At 50.0% G+C, this 25842-nt stretch overlaps 2 protein-coding genes across 2 annotated transcripts; both read left to right on the forward strand.

The window, feature by feature from the left end:
- Positions 1–7460: 7460 nt before the first annotated feature.
- Positions 7461–13997, forward strand: LOC124477871. Its single transcript, XM_047035941.1, has 5 exons — positions 7461–7932; positions 9350–9581; positions 11631–11778; positions 12613–12745; positions 12949–13997. Exons 1-5 carry the CDS (start codon positions 7461–7463, stop codon positions 13119–13121), a joined length of 1158 nt encoding a protein of 385 aa, XP_046891897.1. The 3' UTR covers positions 13122–13997.
- A 4154-nt stretch (positions 13998–18151) lies between these two features.
- Positions 18152–25305, forward strand: ankk1 (ankyrin repeat and kinase domain containing 1). Its single transcript, XM_047035293.1, has 9 exons — positions 18152–18732; positions 19267–19549; positions 19979–20130; positions 20731–20780; positions 21002–21157; positions 21953–22074; positions 22241–22274; positions 22961–24282; positions 24973–25305. Exons 1-8 carry the CDS (start codon positions 18548–18550, stop codon positions 24232–24234), a joined length of 2256 nt encoding a protein of 751 aa, XP_046891249.1. The 5' UTR covers positions 18152–18547; the 3' UTR covers positions 24235–24282; positions 24973–25305.
- Positions 25306–25842: the final 537 nt, after the last annotated feature.

Here is a 25842-nt window from a genome sequence, read left to right on the forward strand (position 1 = left end):
GGGCAGACCCAGACCCTGTGTGTGCTGCTCCGTGTGTGTGTGCTCCGTGTGTGTGTGCTCTGTGTGTGTGTGTTCTGTGTGTGTTCTGTGTGTGTGTTCTGTGTGTGTTCTCTGTGTGTGTGTTCTGTGTGTGTGTTCTGTGTGTGCTCTGTGTGTGTGTTCTGTGTGTGTGTGTTCTGTGTGTGTTCTGTGTGTGTGTTCTGTGTGTGTTCTGTGTGTGTGTTCTGTGTGTGTTCTCTGTGTGTGTGTTCTGTGTGTGTTCTGTGTGTGTTCTGTGTGTGTGTTCTGTGTGTGTTCTGTGTGTGTGTTCTGTGTGTGTTCTGTGTGTGTGTTCTGTGTGTGTGTTCTGTGTGTGTGTTCTGTGTGTGTGTGTGTGTGTGTTCTGTGTGTGTTCTCTGTGTGTGTGCTCCTGCTCTGCGGTGGATGTGGCAATGCCACACCGGCCCACCCCGTGCTGATGGATATAGAAGGTGTGTTTACCTGTCAGAGAAATCTAATCCCTGCATGAATAAGAGCTCTGCCAGCCACACTCAGAGAGGGATCACACTGTCTGCCACTCGTTTGTGTGTTTGAGGCTCTGTGTGTGTGTGTGTGTGTGTATGTGTGTGTGTGCTGGTGTGTATGCGTGTGCGTGGCTGCAAATACTGATATCTTCTTCGACCCAGTCTGATTTACAGCCAACGCCAGTCTGAGCAAACACGGATGGAAGACTTGCGTGCTGTTTCAACGGGACAGAAATGAACTGCTTTTCATATCTCATCTGCTTTCTCTTCATCCATACAGGTATGTCTTGAGTGGTTTGAGGTTGGAGTCAGACATGATGTGCACTGTCAGTGTTTTTGATTTGTGTCCAGGCTCTACAAGGTGGGGGGTGGGGAGCAGACGCAGAAGGGTACCCCCAAGCTCATATTTCTTTCTTATGGGGGAGTCCCCCTACTCTTAAGGGGGCTTCCTTCTGCTCTTAAGGGGGTCCCTGGGATCACTTCACCCCCTCACTCTCAATTTTAAAGCTGGTTGTACAGTATGGTAGTCCTGCTGGAGTAACTGTAATTAATCTAAACTAAAAGGTCTCTTTATTATGTTAAACACAAGAGCCAATTAGTATTCTGGGTGAACAATGCTGGCTTTGAGCATTTTCTCTGAGGTTACCTGGAGGAGAAAACAATATGTTAGTGTCCTGAATGCCAAACTCATTATGATAATATCTCTTCATAGCCTGATGTTGCGCACTACTAACTATTTGCTGAATCTTGCATGATTTTAATAATATATTACCCTCCCTAAAGGGTTTCATTATTAAACGTGGTATGTTACTGTAGAACTTCTTAGACGGCAACACTAGTGAGTCAGCATTTGCATAATTGCAAAATGAACAGAATCCAAACAGAACCACTAATGTCCACTCTTTCATTTAATATTTAAAGTACCGTAGCCAGGTTGTGGATTTCCAGGGATTGTCAACATAATGGTGAAATTGTTTCTGGCTCTGATTTGCATCTCTGTAGGGCAGACTGTAAATGAAGGTCACCAAGGTGATCCGTCGTCGTTGACGGCTGTAGGGGAGAGTTCTGTGTTCACGACCAACCGCCCTGCCAAAACGGAGAACGGCACGGGTCTCCGTGGCAACCTGTTGAGTCTCAGGCAGCAGCCACCTGCTGACACCAGGGCTGTAAACAAGCACCCAGGGACAGCCCCGCCCCGCCGCCCCAAAACACAGCAGGGGTGGGCAGCCCCCACCAGCAGCGACGCCTCCATTAAGTATGTTAGTACTGGAGCCGTCGCTTCCAGGACCGTGCTGGGCTGGTCTGGGTCGGCTGAGGACGATATGTCAGCATGGGTAATGACGTCCTCCACTGAACCAGATCTGCAATTGGTATCTCATGACAAGGCCCCTGCCTCCTCCTCCCCCTCCTCCCCCTTTTCCCCCTTCTTACGGTCCTCTCCTGTTTCCCCCTCCTCTATCTTCTCCTCTTCACCTGTTTCTCCTGTCTCCCCCTCCTCCCCCATCTCTACCTCCTCCCCTGTCCCTCCAGACTCCACCTCCTCCCCTGTCTCCCCTTCCTCTTTTGTCTTCCTCATCCCCATCTCCCCCTCCTCCCCCGTCTCCCCCTCCTCTATCATCCCCCTCTCCTCTACCATCCTCCCCTCCTCTACCATCCCCCCCTCCTCTCCCATCTCCCCCTCCTCCCCCGTCTCCCCCTCCTCTACCATCTCCCCCACCTCCCCCATCCCCCCCTCCTCTACCATCCCCCCCACCTCCCCCATCCCCCCCTCCTCTACCATCCCCCCCTCCTCCCCCATCCCCCACTCCTCTCCCATCTCCCCCTCCTCCCACGTCCCCCCCCTCCTCTACCATCCCCCCCTCCTCTGCCATCTCTCCCGCCGTCTCCTCCGTCTCATCCGTCTCCCACCTCTCCCATGTCCCTCCCCCCTTCCCCGTCTCTCCCTCCTCCACCCTCCCGGCCGGCGTTGTACCAGTGATGAACAGCGTCTCAGGGCGTGGGGCTCAGCCATCCTCGTCATCGGTCGCAGGGAAGGGCTCTGGAGGGCAGCTTGACCCTTCGACTGATAACCGCAATCAAAGCATCTCAGAGTCTATCACTCTGGGGACGAGACCAGGGCAGGGGGCTTCGGCACTCTCTGCCCACCCCCGCCCCGTCATCATCGATAACCTCGTGGGCTTGCGTGACAAGGAGGACAAACGAGAGCAAAACGCACATGAAAAAGGGGTCACGGAACTGGAAAGAAACAAGCACCTGCCGAGTGGAACGGAATCCATCTCAGGCGCTGACAGAAAGGACGTCTTCCTGGCGGCAAAGAGCGTGACTAACATGTGCCTCACCTGCCAGCGAGACAAAACACCAGGATATCCTGAGAAGGATCCGGAACTGCCCTTGTCATTAGCCCCAGGTTTTCTCCTCCGCCCTGGGGGAAGGGTGGGGGCGCTGCCTGACGCCACCCCTCATTACACACCTCCCCCGCCTCAATCATTTACAGCAGAGACAGCGAGAAATGACGTGAAAGAGAAAGCCAAGTTAAAAGACAGTGAAAATGTCACGACGACTGTGTCAGATAGCTCTGTAAATGTCATCGCCGGACTGAGCTATTATCAGATGACGTCTTCCTCCGTTCACTCCTCCACTGCTGTTGAAGGGAGCCTCACTGGCAGGCCTCGTTCTGGGAGAGGAGGAAGAGAAGCAGAAACTGACACCTCGATAAACACGCCAGTCACAGCGCAGGTGAACCATCAGACAGTTCACAGGCAGGCTGATCCCACTCAGTCTTCCGGTCAAATGCTTTTATCAGCAAACAGCTCGCCTTATCGTCTCCAAAAGCCATTTCCCACTGTATCCGTCCCTCTGACAGACAGAGAAGGGTGGACGTCGAAAGCGACGGTAGACCCCGGAGGCCAGTCACAGCTGACATCTGGGAATGAGACAAAGCACTCTCTCATTCCCAGCCACGCCACTGTCAAACGGCCGGCTGTGTCGCTTGGGCTGCGCCATTCCTCTCTCACAAACCACTCACTGTTGCGAGTCAACGCACAAAGAACATCCGACAAGTCATTGATGCACGCGAGGGTAGATTCTAAAGATGAGGCAGAATCGGGTCCCGGAGCTAGACGACATCTGAACCGTACAATAGTGACTGGCAGTATTGAACCTAATGACATCTCTGCCGGATCAATGACCATTACAGATGCACCCGTTTCATTCCAGACCGTCTCAAACCACACCCGTGACATAATCAACACATCCATCCTCTCCAACCAGATCGACAAATCACCTCAGACTGTGAGAACGCCATCGATCCAGACTGCAACTGCGTCCGCGCCCTCCCGCTCTGGGCCTCCGACCACGCCCCCCACCGCCCTATCCACAGCAAGTCCACCTCCAACATCTTTGATGTCTGTATCGAGTGTCTCTGATGGCCTGCCAGCTGAACCGGGCTCCTTGCCCTTATCGACGTCTCCTCAGAGGCCCTCCACGTTCCAGCTGGCCTCTGAAACCACGACGAGATCTGCATCAGAGAGAGAGCGCCCTCAGACAACTGTCAGCGCAGATGTACTAGCTGAGCCGCCCCAGAGTCCTGACAGTGTAAACAGAGTGTTGAAACAGACAGGGCCTTCTCCTGGTGCATCCCCCTCGCCTTCTGAGCCTCCTCCTGGTGCATCCCCCTCGCCCTCTGAACCTCCTCCTGGTGCATCCCCCTCGCCCTCACAGCCTCCTCCTGGTGCATCCCCCTCGCCCTCTGAGCCTCCTCCTGGTGCATCCCCCTCGCCCTCAGAGCCTCCTCCTGGTGCATCCCCCTCGCCCTCACAGCCTCCTCCTGGTGCATCCCCCTCGCCCTCAGAGCCTCCTCCTGGTGCATCCCCCTCGCCCTCAGAGCCTCCTCCTGGTGCATCCCCCTCGCCCTCACAGCCTCCTCCTGGTCCATCCCCCTCGCCTTCTGAGCCTCCTCCTGGTGCATCCCCCTCGCCCTCAGAGCGTCCTCCTGGTGCATCCCCCTCGCCCTCAGAGCCACCTCCTGGTGCATCCCCCTCGCCCTCTGAGCCTCCTCCTGGTGCATCCCCCTCGCCCTCAGAGCCTCCTCCTGGTGCATCCCCCTCGCCCTCAGAGCCTCCTCCTGGTGCATCCCCCTCGCCCGCACAGACCACCGCAGAGGAACGCTCTCAGTCGTCATCGGAGAGGGGAGCGTCGGGCTCTTTGATGACTCTGGCTTCAGTAGTCAGACGGGAGCCGCTGCTCGACAGTGCTACCTCCGCAATAACAATGAGGCCGCAGAAGTTGCCGGTTGAAAGGCCGACGCACAAACGGCTTTCAGAAAGCTACGGGAGCATGAAATCACGATGCACGGCGATGCCAAATGAAGGCCCTCTTCTGAGTCGTTTGAAAGCCACAACTTGGCCTGTGGTGAATCAGGATGTGAACAACTCCAGAGAGTTGCAGATGAAGCAAACTCTGAAGCGGAGAGATAACGACAGACTGGACACCTGCTCACAGACCTCCGTGCCTGGGAAGGAGGAGAGAGAGAGCAGGAGCGAGGAGGAGAGAGAGACTAGTGGAGATGGGGAGAGGGAGAGCAGGAGAGAGGAGGAGAGAGAGAGTATGAGAGTGGAGGAGAGAGAGAGCATGAGAGAGGAGGAGAGAGAGAGTATGAGAGAGGATGAGAGAGAGACTAGTGGAGATGGGGAGAGGGAGAGCAGGAGAGAGAAGGGAGAAACTAGAGAGGACACAGGGAGCGGGCAAGAAGAGGAGAGAGAGACCAGGGGAGAGGAGGATGGAAAGATCATAGGAGGGGAAGAGACACAGGCCACCAAGAAAGATAAGATGAGCGGACAGGAGGAAAAAGAAACTGAGAGAGAGGAAGAAAGGCCTATGAAAGACTTCCTAAAGGAGGACAAATTCAGTCAAGAGGAGGACAAACCAGATATCCAGATAAATGAGGAGACAGAAAACAGCAGGGTGGAAGAGATAGAGCAAACCAAAAAGAAAGGAGAGATGAAAGGAGAGATGAGAGGAGAGAGGGGAAGGGAAAGCAGCGGGCGACAGGATCAAGAGGAATCCAGGAGAGAGGAGGAGGCCAGGAGCGATGAAGAGAAACAAGAAGCACCCCAAGGTGTTCTTCTAGATATTAGACAGCCCCGCTACTCTGAAGCAGCAGACAGAGATGAACATCACTCGGCGACACACATATCTCCCTCTCCCTTTTTAATTAAGCAATTGGGAGCGACCGAGCACAGACGCATTCATAAGAGTGAGGGTGTCTCCCAATCAATGGAAGAGGAAAATAGGTTACTCTCCAGCCAAACCGTCAACCATGGAACAGATGAACTGGCTCTCCATACAACTCTTAGCCAAAAACTCTCAAGGATGTTTTTTTCCTCAGTACTCCCACCACCTGATAAAACTGAACCATATTACTCTCTCCATAACCCGGAATCTTCCAAGCATGTTTCCACGGTTCCAACGGCAAATATCCAGCCAGAAAAGTCATCTGCACACACCCTGACCGCCTTTCCAAGCATGGTCACAGGCGCTCAAACCCCAATCAGTAAATTTAATGTAGCTTTTCATGAAAAACCAAACCTGCAGTTTCCCCGAGAGAGTCTCCATGTGGTTAAATCAGGCTTTTCTGTACGTGACGGTGTTGATAATCTGTACCCCTCCTCTACCCCGAGGCGAGTTATCACAGCTGGACCTTCAAGTGCTCAGGCTCGTTTTGCAGTGAAAACGTCTTCTCACAGACTATCCATTATTCAACGTGCTTCACATAAACTGCACCAGTTTAGCAGCTCAATGTCAACCCGAAACAACGTCTCTCCAACGCTCTCACCCGCCAGAGAGGAAGCTCATCGGACGCCTGTCAGTCTGACTGAACGTGGGTTTGACCTGATAGCGGGGGACCTCGCGACCTCTACCCCGACCGTCGTGTCGAGGAGGCGCCCCCTCCCTTCTCCCGCCAGGGCGGAGACAGATAATAACTCATCAGAACGCCCACACGCAGACAAGGCCTCGACCTCAGGGGCCTCTGAACCTGTCCCAGCTTCCCCTGCTGTTCCTCCTCCATCTCTTCCTGCCTCCCCTTCACTGCCACCCCCCCACCAAGGACACACTGCCCTTCCATTACCCCACACCCGCAGTCTTTATCCAGAGGGGGAGGAGAGAGAGGCCGCAAGAGAGAAGGAAAGAGAGCACGGTGGCGAGGGGGAGGGTGATACAATAAAGATGGAGGGGAATGTCAAAAGTGAAGAGAAGAGAAGACAAGAGGAAAGAGAGACCGTTAAAGATGACAAGAGAGAGGAGCAGAGAGAGTCCAGACCAGAGCAGAGAGAAGCCGGCAGTGAGGAGAGGAGAGAAAAAAAGAGGGAAATGAGCAGCGAGGAGAGAGAGGAGAGGGAGACCAGTCAAGAACAAGAGAAGGAGACCAGCGGAGATGAAGGGAGGAAAATGGAGGAGAGGAGGGTGGAGGAGAGAGACACCAAAGGCGAGCAAGGACACCCTGCCCCTGAGATATCTCACTCCAACAGGGAGCCTCCTGCCCCACTTTTCTCATTCACACACGCACAGAACACACCGCATTCAGATGCCTTGCATGCCTCTCAAGATAACGAGCCGCTCCTTTCACAAGCTCCTGCGGGGCCAGAAGTGAAGAGAGAGCAATTTGCACTCTGCACCACACCTCCACCCCCTCCCCCTTCTCTCAAACATCTAACGCCTTCTGTGCCATTGTTAGCAGGTGACAACTCAGCTCACAGCCACCACAGTGGGGACATAACAAGCCCACGACCTGATAAGAGGGCCGGGAGGACTCTAATCCAACCATCCCTCCTGCCACCAACCACTAATTACATTGCCCAGTCTCAGCACACATCACCAGCTTCAGGTCCTACCAGTCTTGCTTCAGCACAGAGAGACTCTGAAACTAAACATTACAGCTTCCCAAGTCGTTCTTCTCTCATGGATCCAGCGGTTCTGAATGTCCAGGAGACCGGTGAAGGTGAGAAACTGGAGATCAGTGAAACTGAACGTACTGAAGAGGGAGAGAACCTTACATTGCAGAGAGCTGAGGAACTGGAACGCCAATGGCCCTCTCACGACCTTGAGGAACAGAAGAACCTGTCCTCTAGTGTGACTGCTCCTGTACAGGCCCCTGGTACTCCTGGTCCAGAGCACCTGCAGAACATTCGTCTTGCTCGCCACTCTACTACCAGCGAGAACACTGTGGAGCCACCCAACACGGATGAACCTGACCATAACGACCACCAACCTTCAGACAGCCTTATAATAGAGTCCCCTGGGGGAAATGAACAGGCCGCAGCTATAATGCAGACCATAGACGAGTCTAACAACCAATACCTCCAACCTCCAGACAGTCTTATAGTACAGAATCTTAGTGATGAAAAACTGCCTGTTTTGCAGATTTTAGGTGGTGAGTTTGATAACCAAAACCTCCAACTCTTACACAGTCCTGCAGAAAACATTCCTGGCATTGATGAACGTGTTATGACCTTGTGGCACACCACTGATGAACCTGACCACAATGACCAAGAGAGTCCTGGTGTGAAGGAATTTGATAAAAAGTTGTTGCTGGAGATGAATGAGACTAGACAGAAGCTAGCTGGGGAGAACCTATCCCTACTGACAGCAGAAAAACCTGATCGTGAAGACCAATACAGTCTCTTCTCAGGGGAAGCCCATGTTGTCCTGAGAAGTCGTGAGATAGACCATACCCAGACTGTCCTGAGGACCCAAAGTGGGACTGAGCATAATAATATACATGGAAATACTTCTGCAGTTCAGATTACTGACCACAAAATGCACTCCACTGAGGAGATATCTGCAGTTCTGACCAGTAATGGAACTGACCAATTTCTAACCTCTAACAAAACTGACCATCTTTTGACCATTACTGGAACTGGCCAATTTCTAACCATTGAGGGCCAGACTCCTACCACAGGAGAGAAAGGCACATCTGGAGAAACCACAACAACTAGCTCCAGGTCTGAATCTGAAGCAACGGTTTCTGCTGTGTCTGGTGGGTGGATTGAATGGCAGTCAGACATGAATGTAAAGGCAACTGGACCAGCAGGACTTGACCCAGGAGCAGGACTTGACCCAGGAGCAGGACTTGACCCAGGACCAGGACTTGGCCAAGATGCAGGACTACAACTAGGCCTAGACCCAGAAACAGAACTAAGACTTGACCCTGAATTGGAGCCAGGACCATCCAGACTTCACCAGAGAAGGAGCCTCATTTCTGAAGCTTTTCTCACAGGGTGATTATTACATTGACCATCAAAATTTGCCTAAAGTAGTAATGATTTCACACAATATTTACAATTATATTAAGCATTTATTCAATGGTACTGTAATTATGTAACAAATATATACAATACTGAAGGATATAATATGCTTTAAATCAGCTGTCTTCAACCCTGGTCCACAAGGACCCCTTGCCCTGCATGTTTTAGATGTTTCCCTGCTCCAACTCAACTCATTCATATGAATGGGTTGTTATCAAGCACTGCAGAAGCCTGATAACAAGCATTCATCTGGATTTGGTGTAATGGAGCAGGGAAACATGTTAAACATGCAGGGGTCCCTGTGGACCAGGGTTGAAGACCACTGCTAGAAGTAACTTGTTTGATCCGATTCTCTGATTTGCCAATTGATTGGTTCATTGATTAGTCGCTTGACATGTTGATTGATTGGCTGCTTTATGGGTAGATTGACTGTAATCTATTTTCAGCTCGACAGAAATCTCAGATGATCTATGTGGTAGTGGAAACTACAGTGTAGAGATGACCCTAGGCCTGGAGAGAGACGTCCCTTTTAACGCCCAGCAGAGGCTGCAGAGGATCCAGTCCTATCCCAGGGGAAGGAGCTGTCACCTGGGGACCTGGTGCCTGTAGACTCCATCCTCCAGCCTGGAGACCCAGTCCCAGCCCTGGGGAAACTCCGTGTGGTCATCAGGATGAAGAGCAACGACAGCCAGGTCCACATGGAGGTCACCTCCTGCTGTCTATCTCCCTCTGCCCAGCTCTACCTCCCCAACTCCACTTGCTGCATGGTCTCCAGGTACCCTCACTATGGCCCTAAATCCCTAGGGGGAATATTTCACTGAACTAAGGACAAAGTTACAAGGATTTTACAATTAAAACTTTAATTGGAATGGTTATAATGTCTGGAGATTATGTAATGAATGCCCTGTGTTAGAGTTATGCATATTACGACCATATAATGTACAGTAGAATTATAGTCTAAGCAATCAGTGGCAAGATATTCTTAGATCCACTTGATGATTACATAAGATGATTACATAAAAGCACACCTGAAAGTTTTCAAACCCTTTTCTGACTCAAAAATTTACCATTCAACCAAAAGGCACATTCTAATGGCCTGAGCAACATATTTGACTTCCTTTTAACAAGATTGTGCTTCCAAACCAACAGCTTGAATGATGTTCTTTAAGCATTGAATTTGGCTGATCTAGAACTTCATGATAAAAATCTGTAAACCGTTATTGATTAAACGATCTGTTACACCCCCACCCCCTCGCCCTCCCTAAACCCCCAATGCTGAGAATCCCCAGGCCAAACTGTCACCAGTTGCAAAATCTCAGTCAACACCATTGTGTCCCTACAATCAAATTGATCCTGCTTGGGACAGGATAGCGACATGCCTGTTTGTGGAGAAAGAGGGAGAGAGGCACAGTTCAACTTTTCTGCCTGCTAAATGGAAAGCTTTGCCTGAGGCTGAGGCCCTTATCTCCAGGAGTCAGCAACACCGAAATGGGCAGCAAATGAAACATCCCCCAAAACATCTCCCCCATATCCCAGCGTAAAGAAAAATCCCCCTATCCTCGCCTTTTCCACCTAATGGGAATGAGCTCTTTAGCTGTCTACTACCTCCACCTCCATCGGAACAGAGCAACAAATTCTATTTAGAGGTAAGAGGAAGTGTCGACAGTGAAGACCGATGCATTTTTTTTTCATGCATTTCTGGACCTACTTTAACGGGTGGAATCAAGGCTTGATTCCAAGGCTTGTCAGGCTGTTCTCGGGTCTGTCTTCCCACTGTTCTGCTCCGGGTCGGTCTGGGCTGTGCTGCTGACAGGGCGCTTCCACCGTCCAGGTCCTGATGATGGATGAATCCCGATCATGTATGCAGTTGCTGAGTTAGACAGCCTTTAGCCCAGCATCACCTCCTAGTCTTCAAATAATCTCAGCCTCCCCTTTGGTGAAAAACCATCTAATTCACCTTGCAGGTCAGCGAGGGTACAGACAGGATGTGCAACTTTCTAACTTTAGTTAGTAAGATTTGCAGTTCATGCTGACACATCTTGGCTGTAGCAGGGTTTGTATATGAGTGTTGGAGGGGGGGTCCTATGGGATTTTCTAATGACTAATTCAACAATAGAACACTAGAAGCGTTTCATGTTTTGTGGAGGTTTGATGCAGTTTGAAGTGCCTGATGTTGCTGTTATGGATCATGGAATTAGTGGAACATTCCGACCTTTGATGCGTGATGTACTATACATGGTGTGGCCAACATCATAACAGTGTTCAAGTGTTCTTTTTATATAGATGCTACAGATGTTAGTTCAAAGTCAACTTCTATGAGTCGCACCACTCTTCTATTCTGTTCTGTTCTACTCTTTCCCCTCTCCTCCTCTCTCCTCTCCTCTCTGCCTCTCCTCCTCTCTCCTCTCCTTGCTCCTCCTCTCCTCCTTTCTCCTCCTCTCTCATCCTCTCTTCCTCTCTCCTCTCTCTCCTCTCCTCCTCTCTCTCCTCTCCTCTCCTCCCCTCCTCTCTGTCCTTCTCTCCTCACCTCCTCTCTCCTCTCCTCCTCTCTCCTCTCTCCTCTCCTCCTCTCTCCTCCTCTCTCTTCTCCTCTCTTCTCCTCCTCTCTCTTTCCTCTCCTCTCCTCCTCTCCTCCCCTCTCATCTCTTCTCTCTCTCCTCTCCTCCTCTCCTCCTCTCCTCTCTCATCTCCTCTCCTCTTTTCCTCTTTCATCTCCTCTCTCTCTCCTCTCGTCCTCTCCTCCTCTCCTCTCTAATCTCCTTTCCTCATCTCCTCTCCTCTTTTCCTCTCTCATCTCCTCTCTCTCCTCCTCTCTCCTCTCCAGAGCTCCGGTGTGTACCCGTCTGCTTCCCTCTGCTGTCTCCACCTCCACCAGCTTCTCCATCAGCCTGTTCCAGCTCGTCCACTACTCTGTGACCTACCTGCACTGTGACCTCCTCGTGTGCCCCAGGAACTGCAGCGACTGTGAGAGGGTGAGACAACAAGGGAGGTTTACTGCCATGTGCTAATGCATTGACAGTGAGAGGGTGAACCTGTAATCCCTAATGGGCCATTGGCAGACTGACTGAGTGAATATGCAATGCTGCTGACATCTGCTTTAGAGGGTTAGGGACTGTGGAACTGTAGGGATTGTGAGATGGTGAGATTTGTTCTGGGGGACTGTAGAGATTGTGAGAGGGTGAGACAGGGTCTAGTGGGCTGTAGAGATTGTGAGAGGGTGAGACAGGTGTGGAGGAACCAATCTGAGTGGGTGAGAGTGAGACAGCGACACAGAGCAAAAGAGCAAGAAGGATAAGTAGAAAAAAGTGCAGGAGACAACAGTCATTATCCCTCTTGGTGGAGGTTCTTGGGAATAGAAGCGATATCTCATACAGTCTCTCTGCTGCCATTGAGTGCTTGTTTATATGATGAAAACTCAGCCATATCTAAGGGGCCAGGGGGATTACTACGCCTTACACCCTGGAAATCCATTCCACCACTAGCAGTCTGTGGGGTGTTAAAGTATCTTCTCCCTTCTAACTCTATCAAACAGAAGCACGAGCCAGGGAGGGAAGTATGTTTTGGACATATTTATGGGGGATGAATGATAGTCATTATGTGTATTACTCCACAACACAGCCTGTACCCCAAGAGATTGCCAAGATTCATCCTCTTCCAAGAAACTAATTACGGCTTATCTACTCCATCGTTTTTCATACACATGAGCATAGAAACATCCTGTGGGTGTTTGTGTGCTGTACGTGTGTGCATGTGCGTGTGTGTGTGTATATGTGTGCGCATGTGTGTAAATGTGTTTGTGGCTGCAGAACTGCATCCAGCAAAGAGATCCCTCCTCATCCTCATTGGGTCCAGAAGCTATCTCGACCAATCGGAGGAACCATATCTCCTTCGGTCCCATGATGAAAGGAGCACAGAACTCGACCTTCGCTCAGGAGATGGGTAGAGTCCCCCCGCTTGCCTCTAAAACGATGTGATCGGGGGATTCCCTGACTGTCGGAGAGTCAACTACGAAATGACTGGTCAGACAGTTCTGTGTTTGTATCACTGTCAGCTTGACTATGGTTCGATCGTCCACTCTAATATAATTGTCTGTCTGTCTATCTGTCTATCTATCCATCCATCTATTTTTTAATGTTCTGCAGAGCCAGTGGATCTGCAGTTAGTTCTGGTGGTGGTGGGCCTGGTGGTGGCTGGTTCTCTGGTGACCCTGACCCTGCTGTTGGTGTGGCTGGCCCACAAGCAGAGGAGGCAGAGGCTGGTGGACCCAGAAACCGGGCCTCGCTGTGGATGCCTCCGCACTGCAGACCTACTGTGACCAATCAGCACACACCCCATAATCCTTCCCGTCAGCCATTTTTGTCACACGCTCAGAATGAGAACAACCAATCATGTTACCCCGCAAAATGAGAACGGCCAATCATATGAGCCGGTAGAGAAGAGAGCAACCAATCCAGCCATTTGGTGGGTGAACCAGGAAGAGCTTGCATTGTGTCAGAGCTGCCAGACAAGATCAGAAGTAACCTAATCACTCCTCGCTCAGTCGTGACACAGCTGCCCGTGTATGATTTCACACCTGCACACAGATGCTCACATCTCCATGGAAACATGCAGACAAACACAGCAGAAACTAAAGCTGAACACCCGGGGCTGTCTCTCTTTACTTAACTTAATATATGGCAACCGTTTGAATTCACTTACACTGACAGATTGCAAATTGGGAGGCATTGTAAGATTGTTTTTTACAGAATACGCTTCTTGTGCCACTATGCCACAAAACCCATTAAAACATGCCTCGGACGAAGTCTAATCTCTAAAGAAGACAATTGCCTGGGATTAAGGTTAATCCTGCAGCAGGACTTCTTTAAAACACAGTCTGACGCCTCACTGGCGCTCCATTCAGTTCTCTAGATTCATGCCAGCTTTATGATCTCTGGATTTTAAATGTTTGAGAAAACCCTGTCATCCTCTCAGTGATGCTGGTGGCTTTATCTAATTGAAAACCGTACTTGTTTGTTTTTAATTTCATAATTATATCCGGGCCATTTGCTTCTATACAAATGGCTGTTGCATTTTAAATCAGCAGCCCTCTTAATCACTTTGGTTACTTCTTTTCTATGAACATCTTCGGAGCACTTACTGTAATATCATGCTCCATTTTACACAAAGCCGCAATCATTTGTTCCCTGCATAAAGCCGGTGTGGCTCACACTCACAGTTTGATTAAAGACTTCCTCAATTTACAGAGACGTGGGTTTGTGTATGTGTGTGTGTACAGATCACTGGTCTTTTCATAAACATGAGATCTAATTATTGTTCTTGTATGCAGACTTACATGCCTGTTTTCACTCTGGCATCCACACCCAGAACCGATTTCAACACCCCCTCTCCATTTCCTTAGTTAATGGTGTGGTTTATGGAGACCAGACTCTCCATCAACCATAATTCATGGTGGTGAAGTTGAGACTTAGGTTGGCACTCTGCTGCTGAGGGGCAACATAGGTCTGGGGCGTTTGACCATCATCAGCTCAGCATCATGGAATCAGCTCACCCAGCATGGAAGTGTCACGTGATTTGATTGGTTGGGGCCCAGACTCACTACTCAGACAACCCATCAGAATTCCAATCACAACCGAGCACTTTTCACTGCAGGATCAATCCGGAGGTCAGCCCTAATAGAATGTGCCAGCGGCTAGCCAACCATGAAACTATAGCTGTCAGTGGAGAAACATCTAGATCTAAAATGGCTCCTCAAGCAGGTGGAATGCGAATGAGCCCTACAAAGGTTTATATGTACGATAGTTGACGGGCTATATATATGCAGCTGCTTGTATAGGTCTGGATTCCTGTGGGAGCTTTGGAGACCATGAGGGTCAGGTTAGAAGCAGATCCGTCTGGCGAGTAATGACAAAAAGTGCATTGGAAAAAAAAAAGGGTAGAAACCCTAGACTTTGATTTGGACTCTAATCAAAGATAGAATCCCCTTTAGGCTAGTCATCAAGTAGGCCCGACCTCCATTACACTTTTTACCAGGCAGTGAGGAGAGATCTCACTATTGTTAGCCACCTATTTAACTGACTCTGATTGAGTGTACTGCCCTGCAGGAGCTTGAGCGTTGCAGGTCATATTTGTTTTTATAGAGTCTATCCAATAACATTACGTTACCCACCCATCACTGAAGAGCAGCATTTCGATAAATGAATCCTATTTTCGACAGGAGGAGCTATTTTCGACAATAGATATGAAGCCCTTGAGAAAATAATCCACATGCAAATCCACGAAAACCAGCGAGCTAGCCCTGGAGGAGATGCTTCAGGTTTAGGAGACGCGGGGAAACTGTGCTGGAGGTGATTTCATATTAAAAAGAAAAAAAGCTAAATGGTGTATTGTAATTAAAATGTCAAACAAAGCAACAAAGCACATACAGTTGGGTGTACGCGGGGGGGGGAGGCAGGGGGAGGCAGCGGGGGGGGGGAGGCAGAGGGGGGGGAGGCAGGGGGGAGGCAGGTGATTTCATATTAAAAAGAAAAAAAGCTAAATGGTGTATTGTAATTAAAATGTCAAACAAAGCAACAAAGCACATACAGTTGGGTGTACGCGGGGGGGGGGAGGCAGTCGGGGGGGGGGGGGGGGGGGGGCGTGTGGGTGTCTGGAGACGCATGGGCCTGTGTCCAAATGGATCACATTAATACGAAAGCTCTTCATAACGGCTCAGCGGGGAGGCGAGTAGAGATGGAGGAAGGGTTAGAGAGGGATTGATGGCAGAAAGCCCAACACAACGTTTTGTTTTGCTACAGTGGAGGCGCGGGGGATTTTAGACATCTTATTTGAAGACGATCCCCCCCACCCCCCCTCTCTACCATAGCTAACCTCAAACCCAAGTATTTCTAAAAAGAATCGCTTGTCCATAACATTTGGATATGGCCCAAGGGTGGGAGTTATTATCCTGTGCCTGAATATCCAACCAATCAGAGGATTCTTTTGTGGAACATTTCGGAACAAAACATCTCAACCTAGAGACGTGATGTGTTCAATTTTCCAACTCACTCAGGGCCATGGTGAATAAAACAGTAATGGCTTCACCTGTAAGTATGATTTAACTTGCTAACCCATAAAGTGAACAGCAGGGTGATAAACTGAGACATTTAGAAGGAGTCTTTATTTTCACATCTCGCCGAATCGAGTTCCCATAACCCCAGGGTCCCAAGACAGCCCATAAAGGCTCCATCGCTTCTCACCTCTGCTCAACAACAGGCACATCTAATGAAACGGATAGGTGAGTACAGAGATTTGGAGTCGCGAGCAACAATCTGCCTGTTTTTATGCAACTATCAGAGGAGGGCAATTGCCAACCCCACATTAGTACCGCAGTGCAAAAATGCAAGCCTTTAACAAAGCTGGCCTTGCAAAAATGTCCTGGGTTCCATTCTCGCTTCGGCCTCATGATGTGTGAGGAGAATTGTCATCGGTGGACACTTGTTTGTGTGTATGTGTCTGTCACAGTGCATGACTTCTTCTTCTGGTTAGCCATGTGTGTGTGTGTGTGTGTGTGTGTGTGTGTGTGTGTGTGTGGGTGTGTGTGTGTGCGTGTGTGTGTGTGTCACAGGCCAAGAGCAGCTTGTGTTGCATAGCATAGACTACATACATCCTGCAGTGGGGCCTTCATACTGCAGATTGCAAGATCAGCTCGATGCACAATCACCTGGAAGCCTGAGGAGCATGGTGTTTCGCCCCATGATAGGACTCCCTCGGGCTTATTGTTCCCTGAGAGGAGTTGAGACCTGAACCATAGAAAGGGCACTGCTGGACGTAGATTAGCACTCAAGTCGAAAGAGGAAGTGGAGGTTGTAATACGCCTTCATTACGGTTTTATTTCACCCTCTGTGGGGACTCTCGTTCAACGCAGTGGTAACACTTTATAATAACTACACACAATTCATCAATTATTAAGCATTTGTTACCTATTACTTATTTGTTCACCATTAGCTATTTACTGTTTATACAAAATGTATCATTAGTGAAGCATTTGTTCACACAGTTAGGGTTTAGGGTTAGGGTTAGGGTTTAGGGGTTAGGGTTAGGGTTTAGGGTTACGCTTTACTAATGCTTTGTTAATAATACATTTTGTATGAACAATAAATAACTAATGGTGAACAAACCGTTAACTAATAGGTAACAAATGCTTGATAAATTATGACATGTGTGTAGTTATTTTAAAGTGTTACCGCTTCCATGTGTGACGCGTGGTGTGCAGCCTGTGTGTGTCGCGCGGGCGGGACCTTGTGACGGATGTGTACATAATCCAAACGTGTCGCTCCCCCATTCACGCCAAGGCACGTCTGTTTTGCACTCCACACCTGATTGCTTGCAGGCAATCTCAGTTCAGAGAAACACAATTAGAGAGCTCTCTGCAGAACATGGAGAGAGCAGTCAGAGAGAGCTGCACAGGCAGGGCCTCATCACGCCCGATCCACGTCTCACAAATTACAGTTTGACAATAACACCAGCGTGGTTCCATCATAAATCATCTGAGACACCTTCATGATGCCTACAAGGTGTTGCTCTTCCCTCACACACAATCAGTGTGTGCTTGCTCAACCTGCTGCCCTGCACATCTCCGAGGTCAGCTCCCTCACATTCGAATCCAGTCCAACTATATTCGTCTTGTTCTTTTTACAAGCTATGCCACAGAGGCACTCTTCTTCGGGTTCAGTTACCAAACAATTAAATCGAATCAAACTTTATTTATATCGCCCCTTTTACAGGAAATGTCAGGAAATGCTTCAGGTTGAGCTCCAGAGTTGTGATGGTGACTTTATTAGAGAATTTGTTTAGAATTTGTTCTGTAAATGACATCAGTGGTGGCTAAGAGAGTTATACAATATGTTCAGTCAACTCTATACTCTTCAGTGCTCCTGCTTTGTGCAGGATAGGAGCAATACACTCATTGTGACTACTATGAAAACAAGCAGCCAGTACACATTAACAAGTTCACCTTAATGATTGACCCAGCCCCCTCTGTCACACAGGGACTCATTCATTGATACGCGACACACCACAGCCTAGTGAAAGCTGTTTCACATGAAAACAATAATGAGACTTGGCGTAAACTGATACTCTGTGGTTTCTCTATGTTGTGTGACATACTTTCCACCCACAAGCTGCAGTTGCTGGGATACACTTACAGTATTGTAGCTCACCATGGCAGTAGTGTGAGTGTGTAAAGGTCCACCTGGAATGATGACAGACAGATGAGCAAGCATGCAAGGCTGGAGGATCAGGTTTCACCCTCCATCTGCCCCTTCCTGGCAGTGTTGTTCCCTCCCTTCCCACCCAGGAACCGGCCTTGCCACATTGCTGTTGAAACAGGATTACCCGCACACAGCCAGCAATGAGCCACCAAACAACCTGTAAACATCATTCAAACTGCTGGCAGATAGCTCGGAAACATCCAGAATACAACCAGCAAACAGCCAGGAAACAGCAAAGAAACTTCCAGCATAATTCCAGCAAACAGTCATCAACCAACACGCAAACGCCTTCAAGCGGTCTTTAAACATCCAGCACACAGCCTTCAAACGTCCAGCTAATGGCCAGGAGTGACCTGATTGCCTCCACACTCCCCCCCTACGCCAACCTGTGGACCCCTGTGGACAGTCCTCTGTGTGTGTGTGGCCGCTAATCGGCGTGTGCGTGTATGAGATTAGAGAGAGTGTTTGGCGACCGGGAGGGATCCGTACTCTTATGGATAATCTGGACGGGGGCTTTGGAAGGTTCAAGAGCTTGAGGAAAGATGCCTTTGAAGCTGACTGGATCAAAGTGTCGGAGAGCAGGCTGGGAGCGGTGTACAGAGTCAAGCTGAAGGTGCTGCGAGAGACCTGTGCCCTGAAGTGCTTTGACACCACTCTCTCTGGCAACAGCGTATACAGGTAGGACTGAGGAGAAAGTGGGATGTGCCATGTCACAGTTTACGATAGTGTCCAAAAAATATATATGCGAGGTACAGTGCCATGTGGTAATAGCATGTGCTGTGTTGTAATTGTTTGATGAATTCAAAACACTTCAGTGTCCTGTCCGTGTGCATTTACTGTGCATTATTTCAGGCCGGTTTGCTAATGAGTCACTGTGTGGATGAGTTCAGTTATGGAGGGAAACAACTCCTTGTAAAGGCAAACTGGTGGAACAAATCTGTTATGATGTGAACTAGCATAAGGACATTGTGCACCTGCAATAACAAGCATTATCATGATTAGCTCTGCCTCACTCTCCCCCAATCTGTCTGTCTGTCTGTCTGTCTGTGTCTGTCTGTGTGTGTGTGTGTGTGTGTGTCGGCCTCATTCTCGGTCACATACTGGACATACTGTCCATGTTTCTGTTGATCACACAGACAGATGTATCTGTGGATCTCTCTGTTTATCTCCCTCCCTCTATAATTCTCTCTCTCTCTCCCTCCCTCCATCCAGACGGATGACAGACGAGGCATCCAAGTTGGCAAAAGTGAAGTTCAGGTTTGTCGTGTCCATCTACGGGGTTTGCAGCGACCCCGTCGGCGTGGTGATGGAGTTCATGTCTGGCGGCTCGCTGGACTCGCTCCTGGCCAGCCATACCCTCACATGGCCCAAGAAGTTCCAGATGATCCACGAGGCAACCATGGGCATGAACTACCTCCACAGCCTCAACCCCCCTCTGCTCCACCTCAATCTGAAGCCAACCAACATCCTGCTGGACGACCACCTCCACGTCAAGGTGAGGGGAGGGTGGGGGAGATGTAGGAGTGGGGAGAGGGAGGAGAGAGGTAGAAGGGATGGGAAGGAGGGCTTGATAGAGAGCGCACAAGAGTGAAAAGGATGGAGAGGGGCAGGGAGAGGTAGGGAAAATGCAAAGAGGGAGGCGAGGGAGACTGTGAAGGAGGAGAAGGTGAGTCCGTTCAATGCCGCCATTACTGAGGCTGCCCTGATGTGGATCCAGCTAATGAACTAACAAGCTCGTGCTGGTCTGCTAACGAGTCCACCATGGTTTGCTAACGACCTCCTGACAGGCTCTAATTAAACACAAGCTTTAAGCAGATTGATAAGATTCTAATCTCACAGGAGGCCATCATTGGATGATGACTATCCTGAAGATCATTTTCTCTTTAATTGTCTTTAACATATTTTTTTCCACCTTTTTTGACAGATAGCAGATTTTGGCTTGATTAAGTGGGAGGAAGCTGCAAACCAGAAGGAGCTGGTCGAGCAATTAACGGAGCGAGGGAACGTCAGTTACATTCCGCCAGAGGCCTACAGCCCCACCCCTTCTCCCCCAGGAACCACCTTTGATGTTTACAGGTGAGCCTCCAAGGGCGAACGCTCTCTTCACACCATCACCGTGGTGTCGATATTTCTGCTATCGCCTCTCACTTATCGCCTCCCACTTCTCCCTGTTTGTGTGTGTGTGTGTGTGTGTGTGTGAGTGTGAGTGAGTGTGTGTCTTTGTATGTGTCACATACTTTCACGTCCGCCCTTGCGCTCTCTTTCCAACCGCCCCCCTCCTTATTGTTCTCTCTTTCCTGAACCCTCCCTCCCTTCCTTCCTCCACCCACCCACATCCATGCTGATAGGATGAAAACAAGTTACGTAAGAGGTTACTTCCATTAATGCTGTCTGGCCTGACTATTGATCTTACAGTCATGTGCCTCATTATCGTACATAACCAGATCATGTATGTCAAACAGGGCCAGGAACTCAAGGGATTTTCTGTTGTCAGGGTGGTGGTGCATTATTGGCTGTGATTCTGTGTTGTCAGTGATTACTATTTTGTTGTCTGGGGTGTTTGGTTGTCAGGGGCGATTCTGCGTTATGAGGGGGGGTTTGTTGTCAGGGTGATTCTGCGTTATGAGGGGTGTTTGGTTGTCAGAGGTGACTGATGTGTTGCCTGTTGTACTGCAGCTTCTCCATCGTCATGTGGGAGATTCTGACCCAGTCGAAGCCTTATCCAGGTTGGACATGTTACACCTTCAGCACACCCTGAGTATTCCCCAATAACTGATAACGGCAGGATCAAATGATCACAGCAGTTATGTTACAGTAAATCCCTCACAAGAGACATATGCGTCTTCTGTAGTCAAGCAACAATGTCAGCAAATCCTACTTTCCTACGGCAGCCATTCAAGCTGGAACGTGTTGGTGACCCGTCTGTCTGGTTTCCTGTGTGACCCAGGAAGCAGTATAACCACGGTGCTGATGAAGGTGTCGTCAGGGCGACGGCCCAGCCTGGAGATGATTCCAGACAACAAGCCTCCTGAGAGTGACCTGCTGATCAGCATCATACAGCAGTGCTGGGACCAGGAACAGTGGAACAGGCCGGAGTTCTCAGGTAACACACACACACACAGGCATTCACCCACCCACACACACACACACACACGCAGCACTGGGACCAGAAACCCAGAAACAGATACACATCTTCTTGCGGTATTTGTACCTTATTGACTTCTCTTTGGCCTCTGTCTACACCTCTGTACAGTGTTCATGTCTGCCTTCATCCCCCTCTCACATGTGTGATGCAATAACTGTCAGAGTTAACACACTCTGAAATACAAACATTCTGACTGAGGAGATAAACCCCTGCTGTTTCTACCTGACGCGGTCTCCTCTAATCCTGACTGAGAAGGAGATTGAAGCCCTTGGCAGAGCCCTGGGTCACCTTTAAGTCAGTCTAGCAATTATAGCCCAGACTCAGAGCACAGTGACAGTGCATGCTAATCTGACACATATGTATGCACAAACTGTACCCCTTCACATTAGCGGGGTTAAGCCTTTTTTAGTTTTTTTTCAGCTCCAACCACACTACAATTTATGCGTCACACCACACAATGTTTCAGAAGCATGCTAATTAACTCAACAATTTCCCTGCCTGTTGAGACAGAAGCTATTTGGGTTATGCATTTCATAACTTAAACTTTCTTTCATGCCTAGCACCATATGCACAACTACCAGGAGAACAGCCTGTTTCTTTGGGGATTTGCTCCACAGACGTTTCAGTGAATCCTTTATCTTCATATTCTGTGTGGGAAGGAGGGCGGTGGGTGTAAGAATAGTCTTCCGTGTGTTAATGGCCGACTGGAAGTGCTGCGTGGGTGAATCCAGGTTCTGTCTGTTTGTTTTCTAGACACGGTCAGAAAGACGGAGCTGCTCAGCGAGGTGTTGAGGTTACCAGGGACCACGGTGGGGGGTAGCCATGGGGACCAGCCTCACACTCCTGACTACTCCCTGCTGTGTACCTCACAGAGAGTAAGGGACACCTGCTCTCTCTCTCTCTCTCTCTCTCTCTCTCTCTCTCTCTATTATTCTCTCATGTATAGTATATCATATGTAAATCCACACAAATGTAAATTGAAATATGATTCAAGTGAACATGTTATAAACCTATTAAAATGTTCCTTGTTCTTTCGTTCAGAAATCCACCCATGATGCATCTGACTCTGCCTCAGGTAATGGAGAAGTGATGTGAAGGTGTGCATAGACGAGTGTGCATTGACGTGAACGTGTGTTTAGGGATGTGTGTGTGTGTGTTTCATGTGTGTGCAGGGATGTGTGTGTGGGCTACAATGTGTGTGTTGCTGTCCCTGCAGCTGACATTTACAAGGTTATTACTTCAGGGCTGAAAAGCTGACAAACTAATTAAAGAAAGGGAGTAAAAAGCTTTCTTGCCAAGCCTACACTGAGGGTTCACGGGTTGAAAACGTTTGTTTTAATAATGTGTCGGATGTCTGCCTTGTCACAGATAAATAAGTTAGGTTAGAGGTTGGAGGGTGTAGACAGGGTATTTTGTGTCAAGGAATACAGTCTGATGAGTGCCGTTTTAATTGAAGGGAGACTTTGATGGAGGAAGTTCAGGCGTGATGTAATCTCTGTAAGAGTTTGTGTTCAACTAAGGCTTGGATGCTAAAACGTAACACTGTAGGCTTGTCTCTCTCTCTTTCTCTCTCATATTTCATCTTTCTATTGACCTCTCTCGACCCCTCTCTTACACACTGTCTCTCTCTTTTTCATTCTACCTACTTCATTCACTGTTCTCCATCTCTCTATCCATCTTTCTCTCTCTCTCAATGTCTCTCTCTCTGTCTTCATCCACCAGACACATCATGTGATCTCTTCCTCTGGTCTTCCTGTGCAGGTGAGGACCAGGACAGTGATGGCGTCCTGTTCTTCCTTTCCCAGAGAGACTTCCAGAGCTTCCGGCGCTCCCTGAAGAAAGAACACTTGTCTCTGCGTTACTCTGACAACAACAGCCTCCTCCACTATGCCGTTGCCAGCGGCGATATCGAGAGTGTCCGACTGGTGCTTGCCCACGGTGCTCAGACCAACTGCCCGAGTAAGCGGGGCTACACGCCCCTCATTGTCTCCATCCTGCACCGTCTCCATGACATCAGCACCCTATTGGTCGAGAGCAAAGCAGACGTTAATTTGGGGGACAGCGAAGATTGGACGCCGCTCCACTTTGCCGCTCAGAACGGTGACGACCGGGATGTCCGTCTCCTATTGGACAAGGGGGCGCGGCCGGGCGCCAAGGAGCAGACGGGCTGGACGCCGCTCCACCTGGCCATTCAGAATGGCCACGAGAGCGTGGTCAGGCTGCTGCTGTCCCGATTGGACAGCGCCTTCCAGGGGGAGGGACCTCAGGGCAGGACTCCTCTCCACCTGGCTTCGGCCTACGGACACCTCAGCATCGCCAAGCTTCTTCTCTCGCAAGGGGCGGACCCAAACGCTGTGGACCAATCGCAGTCCACCTCGCTCCACCTGGCCGCAGAGGCAGGGCACTTCCGGGTGGCAAGGCTCCTCGTCAAGGAGGGGTCAGAGGTCAACCTTAAGGACAGGAGGCACTACACCCCGCTCCATGTCTCTGCCCTGAAGGGCCACGCTGGGATCTGCAGGCAGCTGCTTTCCCAGGGAGCCATGCCGGACGCCTGCACCCTCCAGGGCTGGACCCCCATGCACCTGGCGGCCCTCAAGGGCCACGGCGCCTGCCTGCTGCTGCTGGAAAGCCACCAGGCCAGCGTGGACGTTCGTGGTGAGGGCGGCTGGACGCCGCTGCTCCTGGCCTGCCACCACACCCAAGAGGACGCCACATCCAAGCTGCTGGCAGCCCACGCCAGCCCCCACTTGGCGGACGACCGCGGCTGGACGCCGCTCCATCTGTCCTGCCACAGCGGCAGCTTCCCCAGCGTCCTCCAGCTCATCTCCCACGGCGCCCTGGTCAATGCCAGGAACGGGGGCCAGGCCACGCCTCTGCACCTGGCGGCTCAGCGAGGGTATGGAGCCGTGGTCCGGGCGCTGCTCCTGAATGGGGCGGACAGGAGGCTGGGGGACGCCTCGGGGTGCACCGCTCTGGAGCTGGCACGCAGGAGCGGGAGAGAGGAGGTGATCCAGATACTGGAGGAAGAGGAGTAGAGCGAGGAGGTGATCCAGATACTGGAGGAAGAGGAGTAGAGAGAGGAGGTGATCCAGATAGTGGAGGAGGAGTAGAGAGGACGTGATCCAGATAGTGGAGGAGTAGAGAGAGGAGGTGATCCAGATGGTGGAGGGGGAGGAGTAGAGAGAGGGGGTGATCCAGAGAGTGGAGGAGGAGTAGAGAGAGGAGGTGATCCAGACAGTGGAGGAGTAGAGAGAGGAGGTGATCCAGATAGTGGAGGAGGAGGAGTAGAGAGAGGGGGTGATCCAGATAGTGGAGGAGGAGTAGAGAGAGGAGGTGATCCAGATAGTGGAGGAGGAGTAGAGAGAGGAGGTGATCCAGATAGTGGAGGAGGAGTAGAGAGAGGAGGTGATCCAGATAGTGGAGGAGGAGTAGGGAGGAGGTGATCCAGATACTGAAGAGGGAGGAGTAGAGAGGAGTTGATCCAGATTCGGCTATTGTTTCAGAAAAAGGAAAAATCACTAAACAGGTTGTTTTAGGATTCTTTTCATTCCTGTAATTCCTGTTAGGAATCCGTCATTCCTAAACCCTGAAGGGAAAATACATTGTGTTCTGCTCAGGTCAGGGGTGGAGCCAGACATGGTGAACATTCAGGGCTCAGCCCCAACCTAGGACTTAGTCAAGCTTTGATCTGATCGCAAACTTTATTTAGTATACACATTATGTTGGACTCATACTGTTATATTTAACAAAATTACAACCCACTTTTTTTTTAGAAAATATTTGGGGCTCAAGTCCCAGAAGCCACCTCCCTGCTCTGCACCTGGCTCAGCTCAGCCCTGAACCTGGTTCTCACCAAGAACCAGGGTGATCTGTGAACTCCTGCTGCAGCAAAACGTACTGTGTTACATATCCACCAATACATGCCATTACAGGAAAAAAAACCCATGCATTGATTTATAACCAAGTGGATATAATAGTCCTTATATACCTTATATAGACATTAACACTGACTCTCTGTACAAATGTAAGCTGTCAGATTTTCTATGTACTGAAGGTACATTTTGTTTGACTGCATGTCCCTGCCATAAAGTGTGTTATCATAACGAGGTGAGTGTGTGTCTGAGTGTATGTGTGTGTGTCCACCTGCTGAGGGCTGTAGTGGACTGGAGGCCCGCTCACATCTAGAAGCCGGCAGACAGCCTACCTCGCCTGAGAGGACCCCCGCTCTCAGTTGCCATGGCGATGTGTATCGAGCAGGGCCGAACCCTTGGCTTGTGCCAGGGCAGAGTATCATTGGCTGTGCCTCCACACAGCAGAGTCACCTTCCCGATTTGTCCCGCTCTAAAACAGATGTGACAAGGATTTTCCTGGTCTCCTGTTTAACCTGCTTACCTACCCAGCAACCCGGTATCATGCTTTTCCCGCACAAAACGAATTAAGGACTGAGCCATGTTCCTTTAGCCCTCTTGTCTGTCTTTTGATGTGCTAGAACAAAGAAATACAATGATTTGTTTGAGCATGATACAACACCACATTTACCCCCTGGTTTAGGCTCAGGGTTGGGCTACGATTAACGGCCTGTTGGGGAGGACAGGTAGGTGCCTGGGGAGAGCACAGACTGCCCCGATTTGGCTGGGATACCT

The sequence above is a fragment of the Hypomesus transpacificus genome, chromosome 15, assembly GCF_021917145.1.
Source record: "Hypomesus transpacificus isolate Combined female chromosome 15, fHypTra1, whole genome shotgun sequence".
NCBI lineage: Eukaryota > Metazoa > Chordata > Actinopteri > Osmeriformes > Osmeridae > Hypomesus > Hypomesus transpacificus.

Excerpts from the sequence above, each read along its gene's own strand:
- LOC124477871 (XM_047035941.1), top strand. The coding sequence starts at position 7,461 with ATGGATCCAGCGGTTCTGAATGTCCAGGAGACCGGTGAAGGTGAGAAA. Across the intron at positions 7,933-9,349 it reads TGTTTTGCAGATTTTAGGTG|AGGCTGCAGAGGATCCAGTC; the intron begins GTGAGTTTGATA and ends AACGCCCAGCAG. Across the intron at positions 11,779-12,612 it reads ACTGCAGCGACTGTGAGAGG|AACTGCATCCAGCAAAGAGA; the intron begins GTGAGACAACAA and ends TTGTGGCTGCAG.
- ankk1 (XM_047035293.1), top strand. The coding sequence starts at position 18,548 with ATGGATAATCTGGACGGGGGCTTTGGAAGGTTCAAGAGCTTGAGGAAA. Across the intron at positions 20,131-20,730 it reads ACCACCTTTGATGTTTACAG|CTTCTCCATCGTCATGTGGG; the intron begins GTGAGCCTCCAA and ends GTTGTACTGCAG. Across the intron at positions 22,275-22,960 it reads TGCATCTGACTCTGCCTCAG|GTGAGGACCAGGACAGTGAT; the intron begins GTAATGGAGAAG and ends CTTCCTGTGCAG.